At 41.4% G+C, this 27,748-nt stretch overlaps 1 protein-coding gene across 1 annotated transcript; it reads right to left on the reverse strand.

The window, feature by feature from the left end:
* Nucleotides 1-2,015: 2,015 nt before the first annotated feature.
* LOC128627978 (histone-lysine N-methyltransferase PRDM9-like) lies at nucleotides 2,016-7,594 on the reverse strand. The gene is made up of 8 exons (XM_053668801.1): nucleotides 7,441-7,594; nucleotides 6,718-6,819; nucleotides 6,232-6,503; nucleotides 5,767-5,834; nucleotides 4,504-4,697; nucleotides 2,483-2,941; nucleotides 2,222-2,314; nucleotides 2,016-2,137 (listed from the first exon to the last, which is right to left on the reverse strand). Exons 1-8 carry the CDS (start codon nucleotides 7,592-7,594, stop codon nucleotides 2,016-2,018), a joined length of 1,464 nt encoding a protein of 487 aa, XP_053524776.1.
* Nucleotides 7,595-27,748: the final 20,154 nt, after the last annotated feature.

Below are 27,748 nucleotides of genomic sequence, written 5' to 3' on the forward strand. Positions count from 1 at the left end.
CTATTGCATTTCAGCTCTGGCCCTTCTGCCAGCATTATTCCAGGACTCTGCCCTTCTGCCATGGCTCATGCTGAAGGCACAGTACTAGGAAAGTTGTAGGGTTCTCTCGCGGGGGCTCTCCGGGGAAGAAAGAAACTCGAGGAATGCAACATTCCTCATAAATACAAGAGAAAAGAAGAGAAAGTGACAGTGGATTTCCTACTGTGGAAATCTACCTTGTTTATATACACAGCCTTGACAAGCTTGGGCCCAGGACAGGAACAGAGAGGACATTCTTCCCTCTCAGAGAATTTGGGTGTCTGCCTTTTGCGATTGCGCCACTGCAGAATCCATGTAGGACATGCTCAGGTAGGTCTCGGTAGCTCAGGGTATGATATGGATACTCATTGATTGTGTTTGCATCTGCTCTGTTATGAAGGCAGGTGTATTTCCAAGAAAAACCTGGCTTCAGTGAGCTGTAGGCACCCTTGCACATGCAGAGGTAGATGTTTACTATGTCCTCATCTTGAGTCTTGCTGGTCTCCCATCTAGTGTGTTCGTACATGTCCTGTGCCCTTGAGACATTGTGGACATTACTCAGACTGTGTGGCAAGGAAGGAACAAGGTTGTGCATATTTGCTCTGCTCTTAGTATGTGTGTGTTCCCGTAGAACTTCAATTAACCAGCTGGGATTTAATCATGCAACACGTGAAAGTCCCAAGGTGACTTCTGGTGGATTAAAATCCATGAGGCCCAGCTAGAAGGAAAACTCACTACAGAAGCTGCTATGTGAAGTCTCAAAATCACATTGTGCCCATGTGGTGTACACAGGTTGGTCAGAGGCTGTCCCCAACCTCATTTCTCAGCAAGGGCTGGGTAAAGGGCTTTCCCACAAGATTTATTTAGTACAATGTGCCTCTATCCTTTGAACAATAGGTGGCTTCCCAGGCTCAGGGGAACAGTGTGGTGGCCTGCAAAGAGGGAAGTCTCAAAACTCATGCAGTCTGCTCCAGGCAGCCAAATCTATGCAGAGAAAGCAGTGGTGTCTGCTCCATAGCTGGATTTGGACACAGCCCACTTCCCCATTCATATCTTCCCTTCTCCAGCATGGAAGACCGGGGAGCCCTGACCACTGAAAACATTGTAGCTGTAGACTTGTGACCTCAGATCCCTTGTGCCAGGTTCTTCCTCAATTGTAAATGTCAAAGCAGAAGGCTGCTGTTACCATTTTCACAGTACCGAGCAGAATTCTGGCCCAGAAAAGTTGATATTCTTGCTTTTGGTCACACAGTGGGAAGGGGCATTTTTGATGTTTACACATGGTAAGGAATGAATCAGAGTGCAGATGCTGCAAATCATGAGATGTGTACTCTGAAGGTAAGCAAAATATGAGACAGATCAGGAGCCCAGAAGGAGCCTGGCTGACATCCATGCCTTCAGACACGCCCCTCCCTGCCCTTCACCACTGAGACTCAGAGTTCTTAACATACGAGGACAGGATGCAGAAGAAGCCAAGGGAAGTGTGGGGTGTACTCAATAGGAAGCAAAAGCCCCAAGTACCCAGGATTCTTCTGTCTCCATTCCCTTTCTCTGAGCAGTAATCTAACTAGATTGACTGTACATGTGGGCCTTTGTAGGAGTTTGGTAGTGATGGGTGAGCATATGGTTGGTCTGAGGTCCTCCTGGAACTCTGTATCTTCAGTGATAGGGAGAATGAGGTATCTGAGATTCCAGTTAGTGTTGCAACAGAATGTATTAGAACACAGGGTGGAAAAAACCTGGAGTACATGGCTGTTGACATTTCCCTGCCAATCACAGAACTGTCTGCCTATCACATCTCTTTTCATGGAGGGGGGGCTCTGTTTAACAGGTGACCTGTCTCCTGAATGCACTCTTGGGGACAGAAAGGGGCAACATCATTTTGTATGAACCCTGCTCAGACCTGTGGTATGAACTGTGTGGGCTACATTGGTATGTGAGTTACATGAGGAGCTACTGAATGCTAATGCCTTATCGACCTCCATGAAAAATTGGGGCTACTTCACTGAGTGTCTCTTCTGGTGTCTCATGAAATACGACTTCTGGGCAAAGCCTCGTCCACAGTCCCTACAAGCATAGGGCTTCTCCCCAGTGTGTGTCTTGTGGTGTAAGGTGAGACCTGATTTTGAAGAGAAACATCGCCTGCATTGCATACAAATGTAGGATGTCACCCTTTTGTGGGTTCTCTTATGTGTGTTGAGACTGGCCTTCACTGTAAAGTGTTGTCCACACTCTGGGCAAATATAGGGCTTCTTCCCTGACTGTGTCTTCTTTTGTCCCACCAGATCTGATTTCTCTGTGTAGCCCATTCCACGGTCTTTGCAAACAGAGGTTTCCTCCCTTGAATGAGTCCTCTGGGGGGAGATGACATCTGATACCCCTGTGGAGCTTGGTCCACCCTCACTGCACGTATAGGCCCTTTCTTCGGAGAGTGTATTCTGGTGTCTCTTCAAGTGTGACCTACCATTGAAGCCTTGCCCACATTCTCCATACTTGAGTGCTACACTTCTAGGCACTCCTCCTCCCACAAATACTATTCCTGAATCCTCTTGATGCACTTTCTGCACTGTCTTTGGCTTTTTCTGAAGAATATTCCCACTCTCACTAGAGCTCCCTTTGAGGGCAGTGGGTGTTGTCAACCAGGCCCCTGAACGTCCCCTCTGTCTGATCCTTTTAAGCAAGGATCGGGCCCCTGTTTCCACCTCTTGATTCATTCTGTCACTCTGGCTCTGGGTATCAGCATCTTGCTGCTGCTGACTGTGATCCTCTGAGCAGGGTTCCACTGATTGCAGGTGTTTTCTTGCAGATGTCCCCGAAGCAGTCTTAGAGGGGTGACTGCGTTTCACATGTCGGCAGAGCAACTTCTTACTGAAGAAGGCCCGAGGGCAGGCTGAGCAGGAGTGCATCTCTCGTTTTGGTTGTACTGAAAGAGAAATCTGTGGTCAGCGCACATGCTGACAAGCTTGCCAGTGCCACACGCTTTGTGTCCTGAATCGAGGAACAGCCCTAAGGACCATTCTCCTTCTGGTGACAATGCAGGCTCTGTGTGTTTCACACAGGATTCCTTCAGTCTAGTTTCCTTTTCATTCCCATGCACTGCGTCATCTTAATTTATGCACAAGGCCCACCACACCCACTGTCTTTTCTACAAAGTTCCCAGGCTAGGGGCTTTCTAGGACCACTTGACAACCACTATAAATGAAACTTCAGTGACCTTTTCCTTGCATGTGTATTTTCTAAGTAGTGTCAAAGACACTACCTACAGTCCCCAATGAAAGGGGCCTCTAGTTGCTCTCCTTTCCAAAATGATAAAATGAAATCATGTTCTCCCGCAAACATCTCACCAAGTGTCTACACCTGATTTCATTCTCCATGAATGAATGATGTCCTGTGAGGACATTCCATTAAAAAATACACATTCATGCTGGTTTCTAAATATTTCTCCAAGCATGCTTCTTACCTTGCTGACTCCCACACAACTCCAATCAAACAGCCAGACTCCTCAGCTTGCAGACAAAATAATCTCTCAGGGAGTCTGCCACTGATATTTAATTCTCAAATATTAGCACCACAGAATTTTAACCAAGACACCCCACTGTAGTCTGCACCTGAAGACTGTACAATTGTCTCATCTCACTGAGAAATGTCCCTGGGTTCTCAGGTGATAGCATAGGCACTGCATTTGCCAGCTGCTAGGCATCTATCTGACCCCTATTCCTGCTCTATGAATCCAGACTGAGACCTGAGTGGACTCAGCCAGTCTGACGCCCCATCTCATACCCCTCCTTCACTAAACGGCCCCTCTGTCACAATGTTTTGCTCACAGGAAACATGGTCATGTTCATCTCCTGAGCTAGCCCTATCCTGACCATCTGCCACACTGCACCTCCCCCCACCCCAGCTCCAGCCCGCACTCACAGTGACCTATAGACACTTTGTCCTGGGATTGTTTTCTCCAAGCACTAATCTACGTGCAATATTAGGCACACACAAGCACGAGCACCTGGTTATCCCTCCTTCATCTGTTTGTGGCTCAAGAGTACTTCAGCACCTGTTTGCCTGTTAGCAATTCAATGCAAGGCTGAGTAAAATGATGATTCAGTCCACATGGACATACACATTTCATTTAGATAGATAAAGGATATTTTTAAAAAACAGCAAAAAAGTGTTCAGGAAAGAGGGCTTTGCTCACAAAGCTGGCTATCCCTTGTAACCTTTCTGCACAGGGAAAATAAGCCCTTCAGGGCTATATGTATAAGCATATTTGCACATGCATTTAAAAAAACTGAACAAAACTAAAAAGATAAATATTGCCCCTAAGGATAAAAGGTATGTGGGCTGAACCCTTGATTGATGAAGCAGCTGACTGGAAAACTTACTCACTTTTCAGTGGATTTCGCTCAGCTTCAGCGTTGGTCCATTACAATTTCTAAGGACAGCCCTCTATTTTTCTCCTGACACTGAGTAAGGGAGGTGGTGCCCCACTTGTCCCAGGCAGAAGCTCTCTCTTCCACTTACCGACTCCCTTGATGCCCAGCTGCCGGCCATACTCGTCCCCGTACCAGACCAGCAGCTCACAGCCGGGCCTGATGACCCGGCAGGTCCTGTAGAAAATCCGCCCATGATACTGAAAGGCCACAAGGTTCTGTTCTTCATCATGCCGGGCACAGTTCACATACCTGGGATTGAGGTACATGAAGGGAAAGAGACCACAGCAATGAGGCCCCACTACCTCTCACAACCAGGTGCAGCTCCTCACTGACACCTAAGGTCCTCAGGCTTTGATGTCACCTACTTCGCACAACACTCCAGGGGAACCCTCTGTTCAGTGTGGAAGATTCTGTCAGAATGTCATGTGAATGCCTATCTCGATGACCTGCCTATGGTGCTCATCCTTCCTGGTACCATTTCACAAAGCCCAATTGAAGACTTAAGCTCCACCCTGAGTGGCTGTGAAACCCAGTAAGCACTGCCTTGTCTAAAAGCTAATCCAATTTTCTAACACAACTTGGAACCTGGAGCTCAATCTAGACTCCACTTTCAGATTAGGTCACAACATTCAATTCCCAGCTCAGGTTCATCTTCTCTGGACAGGTCTTTCTCCAATCTCCCCACACTGTACCTGGGGTACTTTTCCCTTGCCTCCACCAGGTACCCATAGGAACTTGGATCTCTCTGTGTCTTAGCAAAAGAACACAGAACAGTTAATGGTTTACACTCTCTGACTGCAGTTAAACAAGAGCTTCTGAGGGAAGGGGCCCTTGAGCATTCCTATGCAGGCCTCAGGACACAGTTCTGGTTAGAACTAATGCTGGGATGCCCTTCTCAGACATTCAGAATACTACAGTTAAGTGTTTCTACAAGGAATTGTTTCCTATTTGTCTGCAATGAGTCCTCCATAAGGATACAGGTGGTGTGATGTGTTCAAACAATGAACTTATTCCTGTAACCTGGAACTCAGTCAGTGACAATAGGAGTGCAGTCCAGTGTCCCTGGGGATTCCCGGTTCCTTTGGTTTTTCCTAGGGTCCAAACTTCGTCCGGCATAGGGATTTTATTTTCAGGACATACGCTCTATTTTATCTCCTTGTCTCTAAAGGTCTCTTGATTTGAAGGAATACTGTGTGGAGAGCAAAGATGAATAGAGAATTGAGGTAAATTATTGAGGGAGGCATGATGACAGGGAAAGAAACATGGGCAAGTGGGGCAAGAGAGGCCTCTCTGGCGCCTGGATACATAAGGATGGTACCTCATCCAGTTGGAACAGGATTTGTCCTCTCCATCCACATATTCATAGCAATGACTCCCTTTGGTGATCTGTATGGTAGAAAAGAAGTTAAAGGTCTTTCCCTCATTATTCTTAGGCAGAAAGGTAATTGTTCAAAGAATTGTTTTACTCTACTGACATCAAAGCCCTTTCAGTCTGCCTGGGTATTCACCTTCCTCCTGTGACCACAAGGAATTTTTCTTGCTTGTCATCTACACATGCAAGACAGTGTCTCTCAGAGGAGTAGGAGACCCCAAAAGAAAAAGCCACTCCTTTGTGTCTGCACATCTTTGGCCTACTTCTGCTCTGACAGTTAAACAAGACCCCCCTGGTCATGCAAGGTCCATATTGTCCCCACCCATGTGTAGCCTGGGCAGCGAGGACCCAGCAAGCCACAGAAGTGATGTGGGAAGCCAGTGAACAGGGTAAGGAAAAAACACTTCTCACCACCCACGCGTATCCACTCCTAGATGCCTCTTCATCTTGTGTGACGTGGCCCTCAAAAGGGCCAAAGCAGACACCCACTGGCAGGTCAGATACCTCATTCCACACTCCTAGCCCAGCATCAGGGATGCCAGATGGTCCAATTTTCAACCCAGGGGGCACAGTGAGAACCGAGCGATCAGGATGCCCCTTGTCCACTGTAGTGTCTTTTATAAACGCAGGGGGTCCATGCACAGGACAGCTGTCAATGAAGAAGTCCTGACAGGTATCACAATCTGCAGGTGAAAGGAGCAGGCGATAGAAAAGTTATAGGGCCTGTCCCTGCACTTGAAGAGCTTCAGAGACAGTCCAGAAACACACATCACATAACCTCCATTCTCTACTCCATTCTCTGGGTAGAAGGGAATTCTCCACATGGAGAAGGGATGATTTATAGTCCAAACAACTATACGGAGAAACACCAAGCTATTGTCTGTGATGGTCACTTACAGAGGTAGTCATCATTCTGGGGCTCGCTGACCTCTTCATACACATGGCCCTTTCCTTCTCGTAGGCTATACCTCTTCGTGACAGTATCATTTCTCCTCTGCTCTAAGTTGGAGAAGTGCATGTGAACAAGGTGGGTGGCATGTGGAGTGTTAGTCTCCCTTTGGTCCAAAATTACACAGTTTCCTCCCATCAAAATTTCTTCCTTCTTTCCTCATTCTCTGGTAGTTTCCTCTGTCAAATTTTGGTTGAGAGAGACCAAGACCTCACTCTACCTTCATATGCCTAATTTCATTTTAATTTCTAGACCTCCCAATTGTCTAATTTTACTTCCCAACATTTACCCTTCACAAAATGCTCATTGTGAGCCCATGGTGTGAGTAACGTATGAAGCCAATGCCTGTACCTAAAACACCTAGACAACATGTGATATCATCAACATAGGTGCACTTATTAGGCAACTGCATGTGTCCATTGTTTTAAATTTAATTTATTGCTTTCAAACCATAGATGAGCTATGTATTCTTAGTTTTACTTTCAACATTAGCATTTAGGAGCTCAGACAACTTAAAAGGTTTTTCCCAAATCTACACTGTGAATTTCAGTCTCAGCTCCATTCAGTGTAAGTACAGGCTGACATGCAGTGCACTCCACACACCCAGGCTATACACATCAGCTTTCTAGAGGTCTTAGAGGAACTGTAGTGTCCAATTTACTTGTGCTTACCCAATTCTTTTCTGGAGTGTTGTGCAGAGATACTTGCTTCTCCAGGAGAAGAAACTGGTTTCTGGCCCAGCTCTGAGCCAATTCTGGTCAGCAAAATTATTTTTCCAGACAATTTCTTCAATTTAGATTCATCACTAAACAGTATCCTGGGCATTGTCTTTAATGGAAGAGTCACATACCAATAAATCACATGCACTTATTTTAATTCTTATTACGTATTTCCCCATATATGGTTCTTATCACTACTTCAACATGTCTTGGAAATACCTCAGGAGCATGAATATTACAGGAAAAAAAGAGGGCCTATATGTGTAATGAATTCAACTAGAACCCATGCCTTAAGAAAATTTTCTTTCAAAATCTGTACAATAGTGAGAATGAGGGATATGGGATGACGAGAAATTGAACAACTTCAAGCAGAAACATGTAGACAATAATGGAAGTGACACTAATTCACAAATGTGTATAACTTGGCAAGGCCACTTGTACTTGCATTAGTTGGACACCAATGTTATTTTGGAATAACGCTGTACCACAGACAATGAGTTGTCTTTGGTTTCCTGATCTGTAACATGCTAATTCAGAGTGTTGTGGTGCCCATGAAACTTACAAATATTCACTGACATCCTTTGTGAGAACCTAAGACCACAGTCTGAATGTGGGATTATGGTTTTGCTATCAATTTACTCCTCAGATGTCTTCATATTTGACACCCCAAGGATAAATTATCTTCAGTGTTCATTGATCAAATCTAGTGTAAATTTTAATTGTGAGATTATTCACACAGCAAATTTTCAGGGGGCCCTCACAACCATGAGACTTTTGAGAAGAATCAGGTGTGGACCATCTTCTCAAAGAGCTCACAATGCAGAGGCCAGGCAGGGTTAACAAAGGACTCCAAAGACAAAGATGACTCAGGCCTAATTAGCACTCAAAGGAAGAAGCTATTACTTCTTCCTACATGGCTGCCCATCGGAAGTCAGCTGCAGATGAATAAGTTTTCTCTGAGTAGCGTGTAACCTCTGTGAAGTCCTTAGAGCATTCAATTACTTGTTTTTCAATCATGAAACATGATGCTCTGAAGGAATGTCAGGTACTTTTTTTTTTGACTGGGGCCCTGTTATGCTGGGTATCCTATGTCCCCCGATGTGGGACCATTCACTGTATCATTAGCTTCTACACCGACAATCTGCCCTCAGTCAGAGAAAAAATAACTGGCTGAAATAGTCTGCTTAATTATATAGCGGTACACGCATATGATGGCATATGGTCATAAAACTGTGATCATCTAAACAAAATTTGAAGCACATTAGAGGAGGTATAGATTGGAATGCACTACCACCATTACAGTGATACCATACATAAAAGCAAACCTTTCCATATGTTGGAAACTCATGGCATGTTCCTACTCTTACCTGCATTTGATCCCATGGGGAAGAATTTCTTGTCAACAGATTTTGGGAAATACTCACCCTTTCTTTCCTTCTGAAAACCACCCCAGAACGTTTGACTGCAAGATGATAAAAAAAATCAGGGTTTTGATAGGTATGCATTTCCCAAATCTAGATATGCTAATTAGCTGCACACATCTGAATCAGACACTAGTTTGTGGCCATTGCAAAGATGACTGGGAAATGTTTTCCAGGCTATCACTAAGGCCTATGCTTCTCTTGTGGGCATCGCGTAGCACTATCCCAATACTGAATTTCAACAAAGCATTATGTGAGATTTCTCTTTCTGCATAACCTACATCTAAAAATAAATTGGGCTTTCAGGACAAAAATATAATAAAGGACATATATCCTTGCGCATACTCCATTTATGTAACAAGACACTTTCTCCATACAGGAGAAATCTCACTTTCTCCTTGCAAGGGTCCTGGCCAAGGCTCAAAGCCCCATGAGTTGCTCATCTCCTTTATTTCTTACCTTTCCACCACCTACCTGAACCAAAAGTTTCTGCTCAGCCTCAGAAATTACTAGCAACCAAGTCTCTAGTGTCTTTACCACAGCATCAAAATTCCCATTAAGTTAAAGATACCACCTTCATTCAGCTGTGTTTCAAGTCCAGACCCCTGGGAGCACACCCCCCCACCTAGCACTCACTCACAAACCCACAGAGCATGATAAAATGTCTGATATAAGGAAGAGATATAAAATAAACCAGTACCACCCTTGCCCACAACCTCAACTCCCCTAATAACCATGATTAGTAATTTCCCTACATGACCCTGAGGTTGTCATCTGGCAGTCAATGCTTATATCATTGCTCACTGGCCAGAACAACAACATTCCTTCCTGGTCACAGATATTTTGAAGTAGGTGTTTGTATTATAAGTTTTAAAGTTTGGTATATTGACTGCTTCTTAAAATATGTATAAGTATTCATACTTACTGTACACATTTACAAAATTTACGTGAATAGCCCCTTATTTTACAGCACTCTGATTTGCACTATGATTTTTGAACAGCAGGGATGTCCCTCTCCGACTCCTAGGATGCAGCCTGACCTAAATAATGTAGGTCAACATCAGGAGGACAGCCCTGGTTCCTCTGGACCCTCACCTTGCTTCCTCAGAATACATTCTTCACCAGAAGCCTCACTCTCCTCCACTGGGACCATCCTGTAAAGCCAGCGTTGACACATGAAAGCTGGAGGGGGCCTGGAGACCTGGATAACGAACAAAAAGCACTTTTTGTGAAAGTGAAGGTCTTGAAGGAGGCTCATCCATCACAAAGCCATTGCAATTGATGCCAATGATTTGGCAAAGATACAGCACACAAGATGCTGTGAGATCTGCATTTCCCTTGCCAGCTCTGGTCTGACAGAAAGGCACACAATTTACCCAGTTTGGTGTCGACATATAAGAGAGCTGGAAGCAGATATAGCTACCTAAGCCAGGGCCAGCCTGGTAGCCCATCATCTTTACCAGGCATCACTGCTCCAGCACCCCTGCCCTGCCCCCACCCCCTCCCTTATTACAAGGGCTACAGGCCAATGGTAACTACTTTTCATGTTCCTGTATGGGCTTTTCTCCCAGTTTCCCATCACTTCCCAGTTTTACCTGGTGAAGTGATCAGCAATGTCCTTCAGAATGTCTTTGCCATGGAGAATATAGTAGATTTCATCAGTAATTCAGTAATGTGAGTGAGAATGAGAAGAGGGCTTTCTCTTCCTCCTCAGTGCAAGGAGTGGGCTGACCACCACTGGTGGTCTCTGCTCAGTGAAGAGGAAGCTCTCTGACCCTCTACTTCTGTCCAGGTTCCCTTGGAAACCCAGGCCTGCTCCAGTTTATTGTGTAAGGCTGACTCCCATCATTCCCATGAATATTCCACCCCATGCCCAGAGAGTTCCATTCCATTATACCAGTGTAGGCACAGCACTGGGGGAAGCTCTTTCTTCAATGCTGCCCTTCAAATAGTTTTTCTGATTCCTAAGCAAGGAGACTCTGTGCTTAGGAGACTCTCAGGTTTGCAATGCAGTGTTCTGTGACCCAAGATCTTGTTCTCTCACATAGCCAGTGAACTCTACATAAGGAACAAGAGTGCTGATCTCCTGCCCAGATATTTGCACAGAGCTATGGCCACTCTGTCTCCAGCTCTGTACATCATGGTAGTGCCCCGTGTGCATGAGATTGCTCTATGTCTTCTCCAAGGTGGCCTCACATTGGTCTTGATATTTCTAGTACCATTATACTTCCTGCCCTTCCCCCACACCATGCATCTGCACATGCTCAGAGAGGACCAGTGCTGCTGCGAGGTGTTGCCACAACTCCAAGGCAGCTAACTTGCTTACCACCCTTTTGTTTTGAAGAATTTTTTATTGTTGTTTACTGTTTCAACTTCATTAGTTTTAATTATTCAAATCCAATTTTCAGGTTCAGGGGCAGGTGTAAAGGTACTCGGCATCACTAGCCATCAGAGAGTTGCAAAGTGAAACCACAATGAGATAGTACTTCTCACTGTTGAGAGTGGCCGTCATAAACAACTCAACAAACATCAAGTGTTGGAGAGTATGTAGAGAAAGGGGAACCCTAATGCACTGTTGGTGGGAAGGCAGACTGGTGCAGCCACTGTGAAAATAGTATGGAGTTTCCTCAGATAAGTACCAGTGGACTGCCTTTTGACTCTGCATTTCCAATGATGGGATTATATCCTAAGATTCCTGAAAGACCAATCCAGAAAAACCTATGCACCACAATGTTCATAGCAGCATAATTCCCAATGTCAAGTCCTAGAAGTGCATAAGTAAATAAATGGATAAAAAAAAAACTACAGTATAGCCCTGGCTGGTGTGGCTCAGTAGATTGAGCGCGGGCCTGGGAACCACATGATCACACTTGGATTCCCAGTCGGGGCACATGCCTGGGTTGCAGGCCAGTTCCCAGCAGGGGACTCATGAGAGGCAACCATACATTGGTATTTCTCTCTTTCTCTCCTTCCCTTCCCCTCTAAAGATAAATAATACCTTAAAAAAACTATGGTATATTTACACAATGCAACAGTACAGAGTAGGGAGAAAGAAGGGGCTACTTCCCTCTGTGATAGCATGGATGAAACTGGACAGCATTATGGTAAGTAAAATAAGCCAACTGGTGAGAGACAAATACTAAACGATCTCAACTTTTACTGGAACATAATCAAGAGAACAGATAAGCATGGGACATACAACCGTTGATACTGAAATTGAGAAGAGGTTGACAGTAACCAGAGGAAGGTGGGAGGGAATAATGGGAGAAAAGTATGAAGTGTTTACATAAACTATCAGGACACATGGACAAAAACAAGAGGGTGTGGAATCAGAACAGGGAGATGGGTATGGCTATTTACGTGGGGAGTGGGGGAGGTGGTAAATGCAGGCAACCCTACTTGAAAAGCAACAAAAACAACAAAGAATAAAGGAAGATTTTCTGATTCATTTTGATTCAGTTTTGGAAGATTGTGTTTCTAGGAATTTATTAATTTTGTTCAGATTAGCCAATTTTCTTGCATGTATTTACTTAAAACCATTTCTTATACTCCTATTTCTGCAGTGTTGATTAGTTTTCAATGTACATTTCATCTAGTTCTTTTGATTTTAAATGTTTTTCAAGTACAGTTTTCTGCCCTTTACCCCATCCCAGCCCACCCACCAGCCATCATCAACTCCCTCCCATTTCTACCCTGCCTTGTTTGTGTCCATGTGTCCTTTATACTAGTTCATGAAAACCCTTCCCCCCTTTCCCCTGAAATTCTCCCCCTTCTCTTCTCTTGTCACTGTGAGCCATTTTCAAGTTCAGTGTTTTTGGTTATATTTTGCTTGTTTGTTTTGATGTTTCAATTTCTATTAAAATTGAGATCATATGGCATTTACCTGTCCCCTCCTGGGTTGTTTAACTTAGCATAATGATTTTTAGTTCCATCCATACTGTCACAAAGGGTAGGAGCTCCTTCTTTCTTTCTGCTGTACAGAATTCCATTGTGTACATGCACCATGGTTTTTAGATCCATTCATTTACTGACGGGCACCTACGCTGCTTCCAGCACTTGGCTTTTGTAAATTGTGCTGCTATGAATATTGGGTGTATAGGTTCTTTTAGAGTTTGGTTTCAAGGTTTTTAGGATACAATGCAAGCTGTGGAATTGCTTGGTCTAAAGGTTGATTTACTTGTATTTATCTGAGGAAAGTCCATGCCATTTTCCATACTATTTACATGCATCTTCAATCCCATAAGCTATGCACTAGGGTTCCTTTTTCTCGAACACCTGTCCAAAACTTGTTGTTTGTTGCTTTGTTTATGATGGCCATTCTAAATGGTGTGAAGTGACATCTCATTTGGTGTTAATTTTCATCTTTCTGACAGCTAGGGATACTAACCATCTTTTTATGTGTCTCTGCAGCCTCTGTATGTCCTCCTTGCAGAAGTGTCTGTTCGAGTCCTGTGCCTGTTTTTCATTAGATTGCTTATCTTAGAGTATAGCCATGTGAGTTTTTTATATAATTTGCAGAGAAAACACTTGCCTGGGGTATCATTGGCAAATATGTTTATCCATACACTTCGTTCTTTTTTTTTAAATTTTCATACTGTTTTCTTTAGCCATGCAGAAGGTTTTTATTTTGATGAAATCCCATTAATTCATTTCTCCTTTTATGTCCCTTGCTCCAAGGGCTATATCACTGAAAATACCGCTGCATACCTTATCTTGATATTTTCTGGCCTATGGTGTCCTTTAGAACAATAATGGTGTCATGACATATTTAAATCATTTATTCATCTTGAATTAATTTTTCTGTATGGCATAAGTTAGCCTCAAATTGCATTTTTATTTTGCATGTAGCTCTCCAGTTCTCCCAACACGATCTTTTGAAGAGGAAATTTTCACTGCATTTTATGTTGGTGCCTCATCTGTAGAATATTAATTGACAATAAATTTGGGTTTATTTCTGGGCCTCTTTCCTTTGGTTTATGTGCCTCTTTGTATAGCAGTACCAGGCTCTCTTGATTGCAGTGGCCTTTTAACTAGTTTAACATCAGGCAATGTGATCCCTCCAATTTGTTCTTCTTTCTCAATTTCACTGCAGTTCTTCAAGGTCGTTTATGCCTCCATATACATGTATGAAATGCTTGTTCTCTATCTGTGAAATATCATTGGTACTTTAGCAGGGATTGCATTGAGTCTATAAATGGCTTTGGAATGTAAGGGCATTTTGTTGATGTGAATTCTTCCAAACCATGTGCATGGGACATGCTTCCATTTGTTTGGGTCTTCCTTCATTTCTTTCTTCAGTGTTGCATACTTTTCTGAGTGCAGGACTTTTACATCCATGCTTAGGTCTATTCCTAGGTACTTAATCCCCTTGCTGTTTATGCAGTGGGATTCCGTCCAGTTTTCTCTTTCTGATATTTCATTAAATGTGTGCAGCAATGCCCTTGATTTCTGATTATGGATTTGGCTCAATATGACTTCCACTCACTACTTCACCCTATTTTCTTATGACTTCCTGCTGGTTCTCTTGTTTGTGGATTCTCACTTCCAACAGATATTCTGGTATTCCAAATCTGAACAAATCTTTTATGTGATCATTAGCAAAAAGGAAACAAACTGGATTAAGATAGAAAGGCTGAATTCAACTGGATTGAACCTCAGACACATGGAAAGAAGAGACAGGAGATCCTGTGCATAACTATGGTGTTAAACATGCTATCTACCCCAATCGCTAATTTTTGTTGTTTTTCTTCTCGAATTATTCTTGGATAATTCCATTTACTCTTATTAAGGTTTCATTTTTTAAAAATCACATTCCCTTCTTTATTTACACAGGTCTGCATTTTATCCCCATCAACTCGGTGGCAAAAGCTGAAACCACTTCCCTCCCTTGTTTCCACCTGTAAGGTGGTTTGGGCCATGTGTTCCTTGTAGTCATTGCTGAAAGTTCTACTTGCATTTAGCTTCCAAACTCCCTTCTGGCGACTGACAGATTGTTCTCATTTTCAGTGTTTCTGGTTATATTTTGCCTATCTCCCTTGTGTGTTGATTAGATTCCACTTAAAGGTGATAATCTATTGTATGTATTACTCATCACCTGGCCTATTCTCTCTCATTCCTTTTTCTTTCTCTTCTGAAAGCAAACCAATTAGTATCTCTTGCACAGCTGCTTTGAGAAGGATTTTACTTTGAACCTTCTTTCATCTGGCAGATTTTTATTTGGCCTTCCTTTTTATTTAGGAGCAATGTTGAATGGAGGGGTCTCAGTGTCCATCATTTTGTTTTCATTACTTGGAATGTGTCCTGCCTTTCACTTCTGGCTAATAGTGTTTCCACTGAGAAGTCCCTTGTATGTTATTTTCTGTTTATCCCTTGCTGCCTTGAAGATTCTCTCGGGACCCACAATTTTTCCAGCCATATGTAATATTTCTCTGTCATAAAATTATGGAAGTATTCCATCCTTATTTTCAAATACATGCTTACTATCCCTTGCTCTTCTCCTTCTCCTCCTCTGGATACCTCTAGTGTAAAGATATAATTATGTTTCATGTTGTCTTGTAATTCCCTAAATCCTTCTTCATCTACCTGAGCCTCCTTTTCTTCTCATGCTCTTTCTGGGTGTTTTCTTCTACATCATGCACCAGCTCACTGATTTGAGTCCCAACTTCATGTGATTTGCTTTGGATTACTTCAACTGTGTTCTTCCATTCAGAAGGTGCATTCTTCATTGTGCACTGGGCCTTGCTATTAGTTACTATTTCCTTTTTCGTGATGATGTAATCTTCAGTGAATTCCCTGTAGTTTCCCTGTAGGTTTTGGTACTTCTCAGTAAGCTCATTCACCTTCCTTTTAACTACTGCGTTGAACTTAATATGTAAGGATTGATTGTATTTCCTTTTGCACTTTCTCTGTAACATCCACCTGTCTTTTTATTTGGGGATTGTTTCTTTAACTTTCCATTGTTTTTACACTCTTTTTATTAACCTTGGATTCTTAATTGTATTTGTTGTGACTCCCTGTGTTTGACACATGAACCACTATGGCCAGATACCTGTGAGATTAAGTGGTGCAGACTCCTTGACCACTAGCCCATCCTGTTCTGGCACTGCTGATTATGTTGTGTCTGGATGACTCTGGGTTTAGATTGATGTTGGGTTTTTGTTTTGTGTGTGTTTTCATCTAGCTGTTAAACTGATGGTCACTTAATCAACCACATCTTTTATGCAGTTGTGCAAGTTCAACAGGTTGTGTCAAAGTTGCTTCTTCTGTGTGCTTGAGTTTTTAGGGCTTGTCTCTAACTATTTTTAAGTTGTTGGGTCATGTGTGCACCTTGGGTCATACTTCCAGACTGCTTTTGTGTGCAGGTGAATATGGCTTCCATTCACTACTTCTCCCTGTTTTCTTATACTTCCTTGCTGCTTCCTTAGTTGGTGTGTTCTCACTTCCAGTAGTTATTCTGGTGTTCCCAGCTCCCACCAACTCCTCTATGTGATGAGTAGCAAGGCTGAGGCAAAAGGATTAAGACAGAGAGCCTGTGTTCTGTTGGATTGAACCTAAGAAACATTTAAAGAAGAGATAGAAGATCCTTTGTGTAAGTATGATGTTAAATGTTCTATGTAACCCAAATTGCTGATTGATGTTGCTGGTGGTGTTGTTTTATATTTAACCTATTCTTATTTTCACTTTTAAAAATCACGTTTTCTTGTTCATTTACCCTTGTCTGCATTTCTCCCCCATCATCACCATGGTGCAAGCTGAAACCACCTCATTCCCTTGTTTTCATCTGCAAGTTGTTTTTGTCCATGTGCTCCTTTTAGTAATTCCTGAAGTCCCTCCTTCCAAACTCCCTTCTGGAGGCTGTCAGATTATTCTCAGTTTCAGCATTTCTGTTCATATTTTGCCTGCTTTCCTGGTGTATTGATTGGATTGTAGTTAAAGGTGAGATCCCATGGTATGTGTCACTCACCACCTGGCCTATTTCATGTAGCATGATGCTGTGCCATTCCAAGCATGGTATCTCTGAGGATAGGAGCTGCTTCTTTCTCTCTGCCTCCTAGTATTCCATTGTGTATATGTGCCATGGTGTTTGGATGCACTCATTTCCTGACAAGCTGTTGGGATGCTTCCAGGACTCGTTTATTGTAATGGTGCTGCTGTGAGCATTCAAGTGCATGGTTTGTTGAGATTGGGTTTTCAGGGTTCTTAAGATATAAGCTGGCAAGTGGAATTGATGGGTGTTTGGGCAGTTTTATTAGTAGTTATCTAAGGAAATTTCACCTAGTTTTCCACTGTGTCTGTACCACTCAGCATTCCCACCAATAGTATACTAGGATTTTCTTTTCTTCACCTCCTTTACAACACTGGTTAGATGTTTTGTCAATGATGGACATTCTGACCTGCATAAAGTTTTGTTGCAGTGTGGTTTTAAATGGCATCAGTCTCTTTGATGACTAGTGATGGTCAGCATCTTTTCATATGACTGTGGGCTCTCTGTATGTCCTCCTGAAAGAAGTGTGTGTTCAGTGCATGAGCCACTTACATTATTGATTTGTTTGCCTTCCTGCAGTGTTTGTGAGATCTTGATACATGATGGAGATCAAGCCCTTGTGTGAGGTATCATTAGCACAGATGCACTCTCCATTAGTTGGTATCCTTGGCATTTGAATGCAGCTTTCTTTAGCCATGCATGCACAAGCTTTTCAACTTGATGAGTTCCCATGTGTTTATTTTCTTGTCTTCTCCCTTGCTTTAATGGACCAGTCAGTGAAGATGTTGATGCATTTAATGTCTCAGAATTGCCTGCTGATGTTTTCCACAAACACTTGTATGGTATTGTCACTCATACTTCAGGCCTTTCTCCACCTTCATGGTAGTGTTTTGCATGGCGTAAGTTGTTGATCAAGTTTCATTTTCAATTTGGATCAAGTTGTTGATCCAAGTCCTCATTTCCCAACAACTTGTACTGAAGAGTCAATTTTGACTCCATCTGCTGCTGCTGCCCCCTTTGTCAAACACTGATTGACCACAGAGACTTGGTTTTGTTTCTGATATCTCTGTTCTGATCCATGAGTCTATGTGTATGTTCTTATGACAGTAACAGGCTGTTCTGATTGCAGTGGCCTCGATATTCAGTTTGATATCAGGCATCGTGATCCCTCCTACTTTGTTATTTTTTCTCATTATTGATGCAGGTCTTCACAGTAATTTATGCTTCCATATACATGTCTGAAATGCTACATCTGTATCTGTGAAGTATGTGTTTGGTACTTTACCAAGAATTGTATTGAATTTTAAATGGCTTTGGGAGGTAAGGACATTTTGTTCACGTGGAATTGCTGGGTCAAAAATAGATAATATTTTCTCAAATAACTACAAATGAAACTGCCTATACCCACTAATCTCTCTTGCCAAATTATATCCTAAGAATGCTGAAAGCCAGTATCAACGAGCCATGCACCCCATTGCTAATTGTGGCAGCAATACAGTAGCCAGGTCCTAGAAGCAACTTCCACTTATCAGGAAATGAGTGGAAATAAATATTATGACACATATACACAAAAAAAATACTAGGAAACAGAGAGAAAGAAGCAGCTCCTCCCCTCAGCAAGAGCATGCTTGGAATGGCATTGCATTATGCTATGTGGAATAGGCCAGGTGGTAAAAAACACATAAAATACAATCTGACCTTCAAGTGGAATCCAATCAACACACCAGGAAAGCAGGCAAAATATAACAAAACATACTAAATCTGGGAAAAATCTGACAGTTGCCAGAGGGGAGTTTGGAAGCCAAAAGGTAGGATGGCTATTTGGATTGGCTATAAGCAACAGATGGGTAAAACCAACTTGTGGTTTTAAACCACAAGTTGGTTTCAAAAACAAGGGAGAGAGGTGGTTTTAGCTAGTGTCAGGGCGATGATACAAGAGAAATGCAGATGAGTATAAATGAAAAAGAAATTGTGACTTAAGAAAAATGAAAAGCAAAGTAATATTAGGTAGAAATATAAAAAAAACAGCCACATCAACAACAAGTGGTAATTTTGGATAAACAGCATGTTTAACAGCTTACTTACACAAAGGATCTCCTATCTTTTCTTTACATGATTCTTAGGTTCAATCCAAGAGAACACAAGCTCTCTGTCTTAATCCATTTTGCCTCCCCCCTTGCTACTGATCACATAAAAGAGTTTGTGGGTGATGGGAACACCAGAATAACTGGTGAAAATGAGAACACACCAACCAAGTATGTAGCAAAAACGTATAAGAAAACAGAGTGAAGTAGGGAGTGAAAGCCATATTCGCAGCCGCAAAACCAGTATGCCAATACAACCTACGGTGGACACATGACCCAGAAAAAACAAGTGAAAAATAGCTACAGGGACACCTAAAAATTTGGGCACACAGAAGAAGCAGCTTTGACACAACCTGTTACCCTTGCAAAACTACATACAATATGCAGGGGATGGAGTAACTATTAGTTTACCAGCTATAGAAAGAGAAGCATGAAAGAGAAACCCAACATCAATCAAAAACGCTGGGACATCTACAGATCCACCATAATTGACAGTGAAAGAATAGGAAGTTCTGGAGTTCAAGAAGTCTGCACCGCTGAATCTCACAGGTCTCTGGCCATAGTGGTTCGTACGTCAAACACGGGGTGTTACAGCACATGCATTGAAGAAGCCAAGGCTAACAAGAGAAGAGTAAAAAACAAAGGGAAGTTAAAGAAAGTATCCCCAATTGAAGGACAGGTGGAAGTCACAGAGACAGTTAAAAATGAAATCCAGGACAGTAAACTGTGAGATATGAAGGTCAAAGCTGTGGTTAGAAGGCAGCTCAATGAGCTTACTGAGAACTACCAAACCCTACAGGGAAACTACAATGAATTCTGTGAAAATTCTGTTATCATGAGAGAGAAGATAGTACCTATTTAAAAAGGCCAGTACATAATGAAGAATACACCTTCTGAATGGAAGAACACAGGAGAAGACATCCAAAGCAAACTGCATGAAGTAGAGGCACAGACCAGCGAGCCAGTGCACAAGGTACAAGGATACACACAGAAAGTGCATGGGGAGGAAAAGACGTTCAGATAGAAGAAGGGTTTAGGGAATTACAGGACAACATGAAACACAGTATTATCTATACACTAGAAATACCAGGATGAGGAGGAGAGCAAGGGATAGTAAACCTGTTTTAGAAAGTAATGTTGGAAAACTTCCATAATTTGACAAGATAGAAAATAACACATGGCTGAAAACACAGAGTTGCAATCAAGGTGAAAAATTAGAAGACCAGTTTAGAATCCATAATTAAATGGCCAACACCTGAAAGAGAGAATATTGAAGTTAAGAAAAAGAGAAAAGAAAGTAACATAAAGGGGAGTCTTGATAAGACCAGCAGCTGACTTCTCATCTGAGAAGTGGCTACCAGCCAGAAGTGATAGGCAAGAAATATTCCAACTAATAAAAATTGTACTTGAAAAATAATTAAATAAAAAAAGAAAAGAAAAGCAGGAGACTGCAACCAAGACCCCTCCATTCAGCAGGGCTTTAAAATAAAAAGGAAGGACGCAATTACATCTGACAGTTAAAACGCAGCTCACAGCGTACTCCTCTTTGAACCAGCATTCAGAAGAAATTTTTATTTCTGTTAATACATAGCATCATATCATTCTTTTCCAGAAATGTTTCCTTTTCTTTTTTGATTCACTCTTTATTGTATGTTTTTCATTACCATCTATCGCCTTCATACTGAGTCCCTCCAGCAATAACAAGCCTGATCTCTATGTCCATGAGTGCTTTTTCCTTTTTATTCAAATACTCCACCCCCTAAACTCCCCTCCCCCACTACCTTCAATCTGTTCTCCAGCTACTTGTCTGTACCGGTTTTCCTAGTTAGTTCACTTTGTTCATTGGATTCCACCTATGAAGGAAATAATACAGCACTGTATTTCTATGATTGGTTTATTTCACTTAGCATGCTGGTCCCCAGATCCATCCATACTGTCACAAAAAGTAAAATTTAGTTCTTTTTAATGGGTGAGTACTGTTTTGTTGTGTAAATGTCCCATAGTTGTTTTATCTGCTCATCTCCTGATGAACACTTGTGCTGCATCCCTATCTTGGCAATTGTAAATAACACTGTGATGAACACAGGGGTGCTTATGCTCGTTTGAACTAGTCTTCTATGTTCCTGAGATATAGTCCCATAAATGGGACTGCTGGGTCAAAAGAGAGATTTGAGGTACATTCTCTTTACTGCTTTCTACAGTGGCTGCACCTCTCTGCATTCCCACCAGCAGTACAAAAGGGATCAGCTGTTTTCTCTACACTGAGCATCTTTTCTTATGTCTATGGGCTGTCAGTGTGTACTCTTTGGACAAGTGTCTATTCAGGTCCTTCTCCAATTTGTTAATTGCTATGAGGAGTATCCAAGTTTATTTGCTATGTTTTCTTCTAGGATTTTTATGGTTTGTATTCTAACGTTTGGGCTTGGAATCCATCTTGAATTTATTCTTGTGTGTGGTGTAAGATGGTGGACCAGTTTCATTTTTCTGCATATATCTGTCTAATTTACCCAACAGCATTTATTAAGTAAACTCTTTACCCCATTGTATATATCTACTTATTCTGTTGAATATTAATTGACTGTAAAGGTGTGGGCTTATCTCTGGGCTCTATTCCTAGGTATTTTATTCTTTCTGAAGCAATTTTGAATGGGATTGTTTTATTAATTTCCCTTACTGTTTGTTCATTATTGGCATATAAAATGCTACTGATTTCTGGATAGTAATTTTGAACCTTGCTACTTAGCTGATTTCTTTTCTCAATACTAATAGATTCTTCATGGATTCTTGGGGTTTTCTATATAGAGTATCATCTCATGTGCAAATAAAGACAGCTTTACTTCTTTTTTCCAATTTGAATGCATTTTATTTCTTCTTCTTGATTGACTGCTGTAACTTAGACTTCCAGTTCTATGTTGAGTAAGAGGTGAAAGGGCACATCCCTGTCTTCTTTCTAATCTTAAGGGGAATGTTTGTAGTTTTGCCTGTTGAGTATGGTGCTAGCTGTGAATTTGTCATAAATGGCCTTTATGGTATTTAGGTAACCTCCCTCTATTCCCACTCTGTTGAGAATTTTTATCATAAACTGGCACTTGGTTTTATAAAATGCTTTTTCCAGCATCTACTAATCTGATCATGTACTTTTTAGCCTTCCTTTTGTTTATGCAGTGAATCACATTTATTGGTTGCAAATGTTGTACCAAAATTTCATTCCCAGAATAAAAGTTGTATGATCTTTTTGATGCATTGCTGTACTGGGTTTGCTAGTATTTTATGGAAAATTTTACCAACTATATGCATCAGGGATATGGCCTCTATTTTCTTTCTTTGTAGTGTCTTCATATGGTTTTGGAATTATGGTAATGCTGGCCTTGGAAAAGGAGTTTGGGAACCTTGCTTCTTTTTACATTTTATAAAATAACTTGAGAAGGAGACATGTTAGTTCTTGGGATGTCAGGTAAAACTCATGTGGAAAGCATATGATCCAGGACTTTTGTCTGTTAGGAATTTTTTTGATTACTCCTTCAATCTCACATGGTGCAATCTCTCTATTTAGATTCTATGATTCTCCCTATTTAGTTTTGGAAAATGATATGTTTTAAAAATTCAGCCATTTCATCCAGATTTTCCAGTTTGTTGGCACAGAGTTGTCCATAATATTTGCTTACAATCCTTTGCATTTCTTTCATGTCAGTTCTTGTTTTTCCTCTTTCACCTGTGATTTTACTTATGATGTGAGTCCTCTCTTTTTTGTTGATGAGTTTGGTTACAGATTTGCCTATCATTTGTATCTTTTAAAACAACCACCTCTTGCATTCATTGATCTTCTGTTCTGTTATATTTAGACTCTATTTTATTTAATTATGGTCTGATCTTTATTGTTATTTCCTTCTACTTCATTTGGACTTGGTTGTTCTTTTTGAAGTGCCTTTAAGGGTGAAGTTAGGCTGTTTATTTGACCTTTTTTAAAATCAAGGTAACACTGATAAATAACATGTAGATTTGATATACTGTGAAATTTGATAATTTGGTTTCTATATATGCTATTGCATGTTCATTTCTAAAGCCTGTTTTCTTCAGTTGCTGTGACTACAATTGTATTTCCGTATATATCTCATGTCCATCAAGATTTCCTTTATATATATACACTCCTTTGCTTTAAATAGCTTTACATAATTATATGTTTTACGTAGGTAATCCTATGTTGGGTGTGCAATTGTTTGTTAGTATTACAACTTCTTGTAGAATTGTTCTCTTTATGGTAATGTACTGTCCTTCTTCCTACTATAGCCTTGGTTTTAAAGCCTGTTTTGTTAGATATGAAAAGTAGCTGGGGTACTGCAACCCCAGCTGTTTTCCCTTTTCATGAAACATCTGTTTCCATCCCTTTATTGTCAGGCTGTGTGTGTCCTTCAATTTGAGGTGTGTCTCTTGGTGACAGCATATATATGGATCTTGCTTTCTCATCCATAAGGCTATGTTATGACTTTTGGTTGGAGCATTTAAGCAATTTACATTTAAGGTCATTATTGATAGATATGTACACAATGCCATTTTCTTAAACTGTTTTCCTTTGTTTTATTCTTTCTCTCTTTCTCCTTCTTCTTTTAAATAGTTTTTTAAATTTAATTATTGTTCAAGTACAGTTTTCTGTCTTTTACTCCCATCCCAGCCCATCCCTCCAGTTCTCCCCACCTCCCTCCCATTTCCACCCTCATTAGTTGTTGTCCATGTGTCCTTTATACTAGATCTTGTAAATCCTTCCCCTTTTTCTCCTGAAATTCCCTCCCCTATCCCGTCTGGTCACTGTCCCACTGTTCTCTATTTCAGTGCCTTTGGTTATATTTTCCTTGCTTGTTTGTTTTGTTGTTTAGCTTCCTGATAAAGGTGAGATCATATGGTATTTGTCTTTCAATGCCTGGATTACTTCATTCAGCATAATGCTTCCCAGTTCCATCCATGTTATTGCAAAGGGTAGGAGCTCCTTCTTTCTCTCTGCTGCATAGAATTCCATTGTGTATATGTACCATAATTTTTTGATCCATTCATTTACTGATGGGCACTTAGGTTGTTTCCACATCTTGGCTATTGTAAAATGTGCTGCTATGAACATTGGGGTGGATAGGCTATTTTGGATTGGTGTTTTAGGGTTCTTATTTGTAAGAGGCTGTGGAAAAGAGGGGACTCTAATCCATTGTTGGTGGGATTGCTGACTGGTACAATCACTATAGAAAACATTATGGAATTTTCTTAGAAAAATGCCCCTGCCTTTTTACCCAGCAATTCCACTGCTGGGATTATATCCTAATAACTCATTCTGCTTCTTAAACCAAGATCTTTACCATTTGTTGCACTATTAGTTTGGTGTTAACAAACCCCTTTAGCTTTTTCCTATCTGGGAAGATCCCTGATTTCAAATTATAGCTTTGCTGTATATGGTAGTCTTGGTTGTAGATCCTTGCTTTTCATCACCTTGAGTATTTCAAGCCACTCCTTTATGGCCAGAAATATTTCTGATGAGTAATTTGATGACACTCTCATTGGTGTTCCTGAGAAGGAAACTACCTGCTTTTCTTTTGTGGCTGTGCAGGCACATCGTGGTAGTGCTACTACAGTGGTCTGTAGCTGTCCGGTAGGTTTGCAAGCTCTGGGGTGTCCCAGGTGGTACCAGCTAAGCTCAGCCCCCACCTGTGTTCTGAGCCTTCGCTACATAGCAATCTGAGATGGCTGCTACTTGTGATTGTCTTGGAGGTTCCCAGAAGAAGTCAAGCTGTGAACCTCACCTGGCTGTTGTTCTACTTGCCTTTGGTCCTGTTTGCAAGTGTGACAGGATATGGGGGCTTGCTGAGGTCAACTGTTGCCTGTTTGAGAGAGTTTAAGAAGTTGTAAAGCATGAACCAAGACCATCTATTTGTATGTAAAAGCCACTGTTAACAGCTTGGGTGGGCCTGTAACTTTTTGGAGCATCAAGCAATCTCCAGGGTGGCACAATCCGTGGTAGCCAACTTTTAGCCAAAAGTGGGTATACCAACTTATTTCTTTAAAATTCTTGATCATTGTCATTCTTATAAACTATGATACCAGTATAAAAAAGGTAACCCATATTCTCTTCTAGTATTTCTATGGTTCCATGTATACATTTAACAAATTATATTACTCATATCAGGTACGTTGTAGTGCTTACTATGTTGCCAGCGTGCATGGGCTTTATGTGAATTTCCTCACTTTGAGACCCCAACAACTTTATGAGTTAGGTCCTGCAGTTATTTACACTTTACAGATGAAGAAAAGAAAGCTCAGAAAAATCAAATGTTAGCCCAAATTCATATAACTAATAGATCAAGGATTTGACTGAACATCTGATGTAGTCCATTCATTGTGAGCACTTTAGTGCTTTGATCATTCAGGAATGAATGTTGATATAAGTGTAGAGGTAAGGATACAATTTTGTTTTCTTATAAATGACTAGTACTTACCCCAGTACTATGTAACCATTTTTTAGGTATTTGAAATGCCCCTAAAAAACAATTTATCAAAAAGTAAATGATCAGAAAACTAGTAGATTAAGAACCAGGATCCTAATCACTCTTCTTTCCTTTTCATTGGCTGAACCAGAGACTTTACCTATCAGCCTCAAATTCTCTATCCTATTAATAACCCTAATATTGGTACTGCCCACTTAATAATTTGTAAAAATTTATAGCATTTTCAAAATTAAAAAATCATATTAAGGTCAGGTAGTAAAGTTCTCCATGTATCCTTATAAATCCTTAATCAATAGAGTAAAGCTTAGTTCCATTAATTCCAAAAATAAAAATTCTTATTTCAAAGGTATACATTTTTTACCCTGACTAGGGTAGTTCAGTGGATTAAGTGCCAACTTGCAATCCAAAGGTACATTGGTTCAATTTCCAGTCAGTACATGTGCCTGGATTATGGGCCAGGTCCCCAGTAGGGAGTGTGTGAGAGGCCTTCATCCACTGATGTTTCTTTAAAAACAAATAAATAAAATCTTTTAAATAAAGTATACATTTTTCTAATGAACAACAAAAAATACTAATACATCAGAAAGCATACAAAATCTAAATATTCTTACAACTGAGTGTAGACTTCACATCTCTTACCTGATGCTGAAGCTTCTTTAGATTGTAATGTACTTTGGCCAACTGTTGCTCCTAAAAGAAAGAAGTTTGTAGTTTAAAATAATTATACAGCAAATAGAATTTACAATTCAGAATTTTACATCTGAGACACACCATCTTCACTTGGTAAAAGACAGCCAAGAGCAATGAAATAATGAACAGAAGGTGGTTCCTTACGTATCAAAAACAGCCTGAACAAATAGCCAAGGGTTGGAAGCAACCTAGGTGCCCGTCAGTAAATGAATGGATCCAAAAATTGTGGTACATATACACAATGGAATTCTATGCAGCAGAGAGAAAGAAGGAGCTACTACACTTTGCAACAACATGGATGGAACTGGAAAGCATTATGCTGAGTAAAATAAGCCAGGGGTTGGAAGACAAATACCATATGATCTCACCTTTAACAGGAAGCTAAACAACAAAACAGACAACCAAGCAAAATGAGAACAAAGACACTGAAATAGAGAACAAGGGGACAGAGACCAGAGGGGAGAGGGAAGGGAAGTTAAGGGGAAAAAGGGGGAGGGATTTGGAGGAACAAATAGGAAGGACACAGGGACGAGAACTAAGGGGGGTAGAAATGGGAGAGAAGTGGGTAGTACAGGGAGGGGGAGGCTGGGATGGGAGAAATAGACAAAAAACTGTACTTGAAAAATAACTAGACTTCCGCCAAGATGGAGGTATAGATGGATGTGCCGTACCTTCTCACACAACCAAGTTTAGGGACAACTAAATAAGAGCATCAGAAAACACAACCAGAACACGGAAAATTGAACTTTTTGGAAGTCCGGTAACAATAAATTCTTCAGCCCGACCGGTAAGGGGCGAAACCGGCGTCTCGTGAGGGGTTGCACAGGACTCCGGTTGGACGGACCCAGGCGAGGAATCCAGACGCGGGAATCCGCACGGGTTCCAAACCCAGGATTGGACCTAGGATTGGACCTAGCAACCCACCGGGTGAGCGACTGCTGAGGAGACAGTGGGGAGGCAGGGCTGCGTGTTGACTGTGGTTGCCTATCTGTGGGCGAGCGGACAGGCGAGGGAGTGGGCGCTTGGACCGGCCCGGCGGTCCCGTGGCTTGCGGTAGTAGAGGGCGCCGCCATCTCCCCGCTCTGACCACGCCCCCACATACAGCGTCACAACCCAGCGACCCCGGAGTCCAAGGCCCGCTTCTCCCGCTTAAAGGGCCAGAACAGACCAAAAATGTCGCAGAAAGACCTCAGAGCCCCAGAGATAAATCTAAGCGACGAAGAAATAGCAAAACTCTCAGACGCACAGTTTAAAACACTGGTCATCAGGTTCCTAACAGATCTGGTTGATTATAGCCACAAATTAGAGAAACATATGAAGGCTAAACTAAGGGAAATGAATGGAATTCCACAGAAAACCCATAGAGATGAAAAGGAAACTGGGACTCAATTCAATGAAGTGGCCCAGAAGAAAGCAAATAATGGCCAAACAGAAAAGAGTCAAGGAGCAAGAATTCAAAGAAATGAGGAGAGTCTTAGGAACCTCCAGGACATCTTTAAACGCTCCAATATCCGAATTATAGGGGGTACCAGAAGGGGGAAAGACACAACCACCAGTGGAAAAATTATTTGAACAAATAATAAAAGAAAATTTCCCCAA

The sequence above is a fragment of the Artibeus jamaicensis genome, unplaced genomic scaffold, assembly GCF_021234435.1.
Source record: "Artibeus jamaicensis isolate MK-2021 breed Jamaican fruit bat unplaced genomic scaffold, CSHL_Jam_final contig_510, whole genome shotgun sequence".
In the NCBI taxonomy this organism is placed as follows: Eukaryota; Metazoa; Chordata; class Mammalia; order Chiroptera; family Phyllostomidae; genus Artibeus; species Artibeus jamaicensis.

Excerpts from the sequence above, each read along its gene's own strand:
- LOC128627978 (XM_053668801.1), bottom strand. The coding sequence starts at position 7,594 with ATGCCCAGGATACTGTTTAGTGATGAATCTAAATTGAAGAAATTGTCT. Across the intron at positions 4,698-5,766 it reads TCCTGTTCCAACTGGATGAG|GTATGTGAACTGTGCCCGGC; the intron begins GTACCATCCTTA and ends CCTCAATCCCAG. Across the intron at positions 2,315-2,482 it reads ATGTGGGCAAGGCTTCAATG|AGAAATCAGATCTGGTGGGA; the intron begins GTAGGTCACACT and ends TGGGCTACACAG.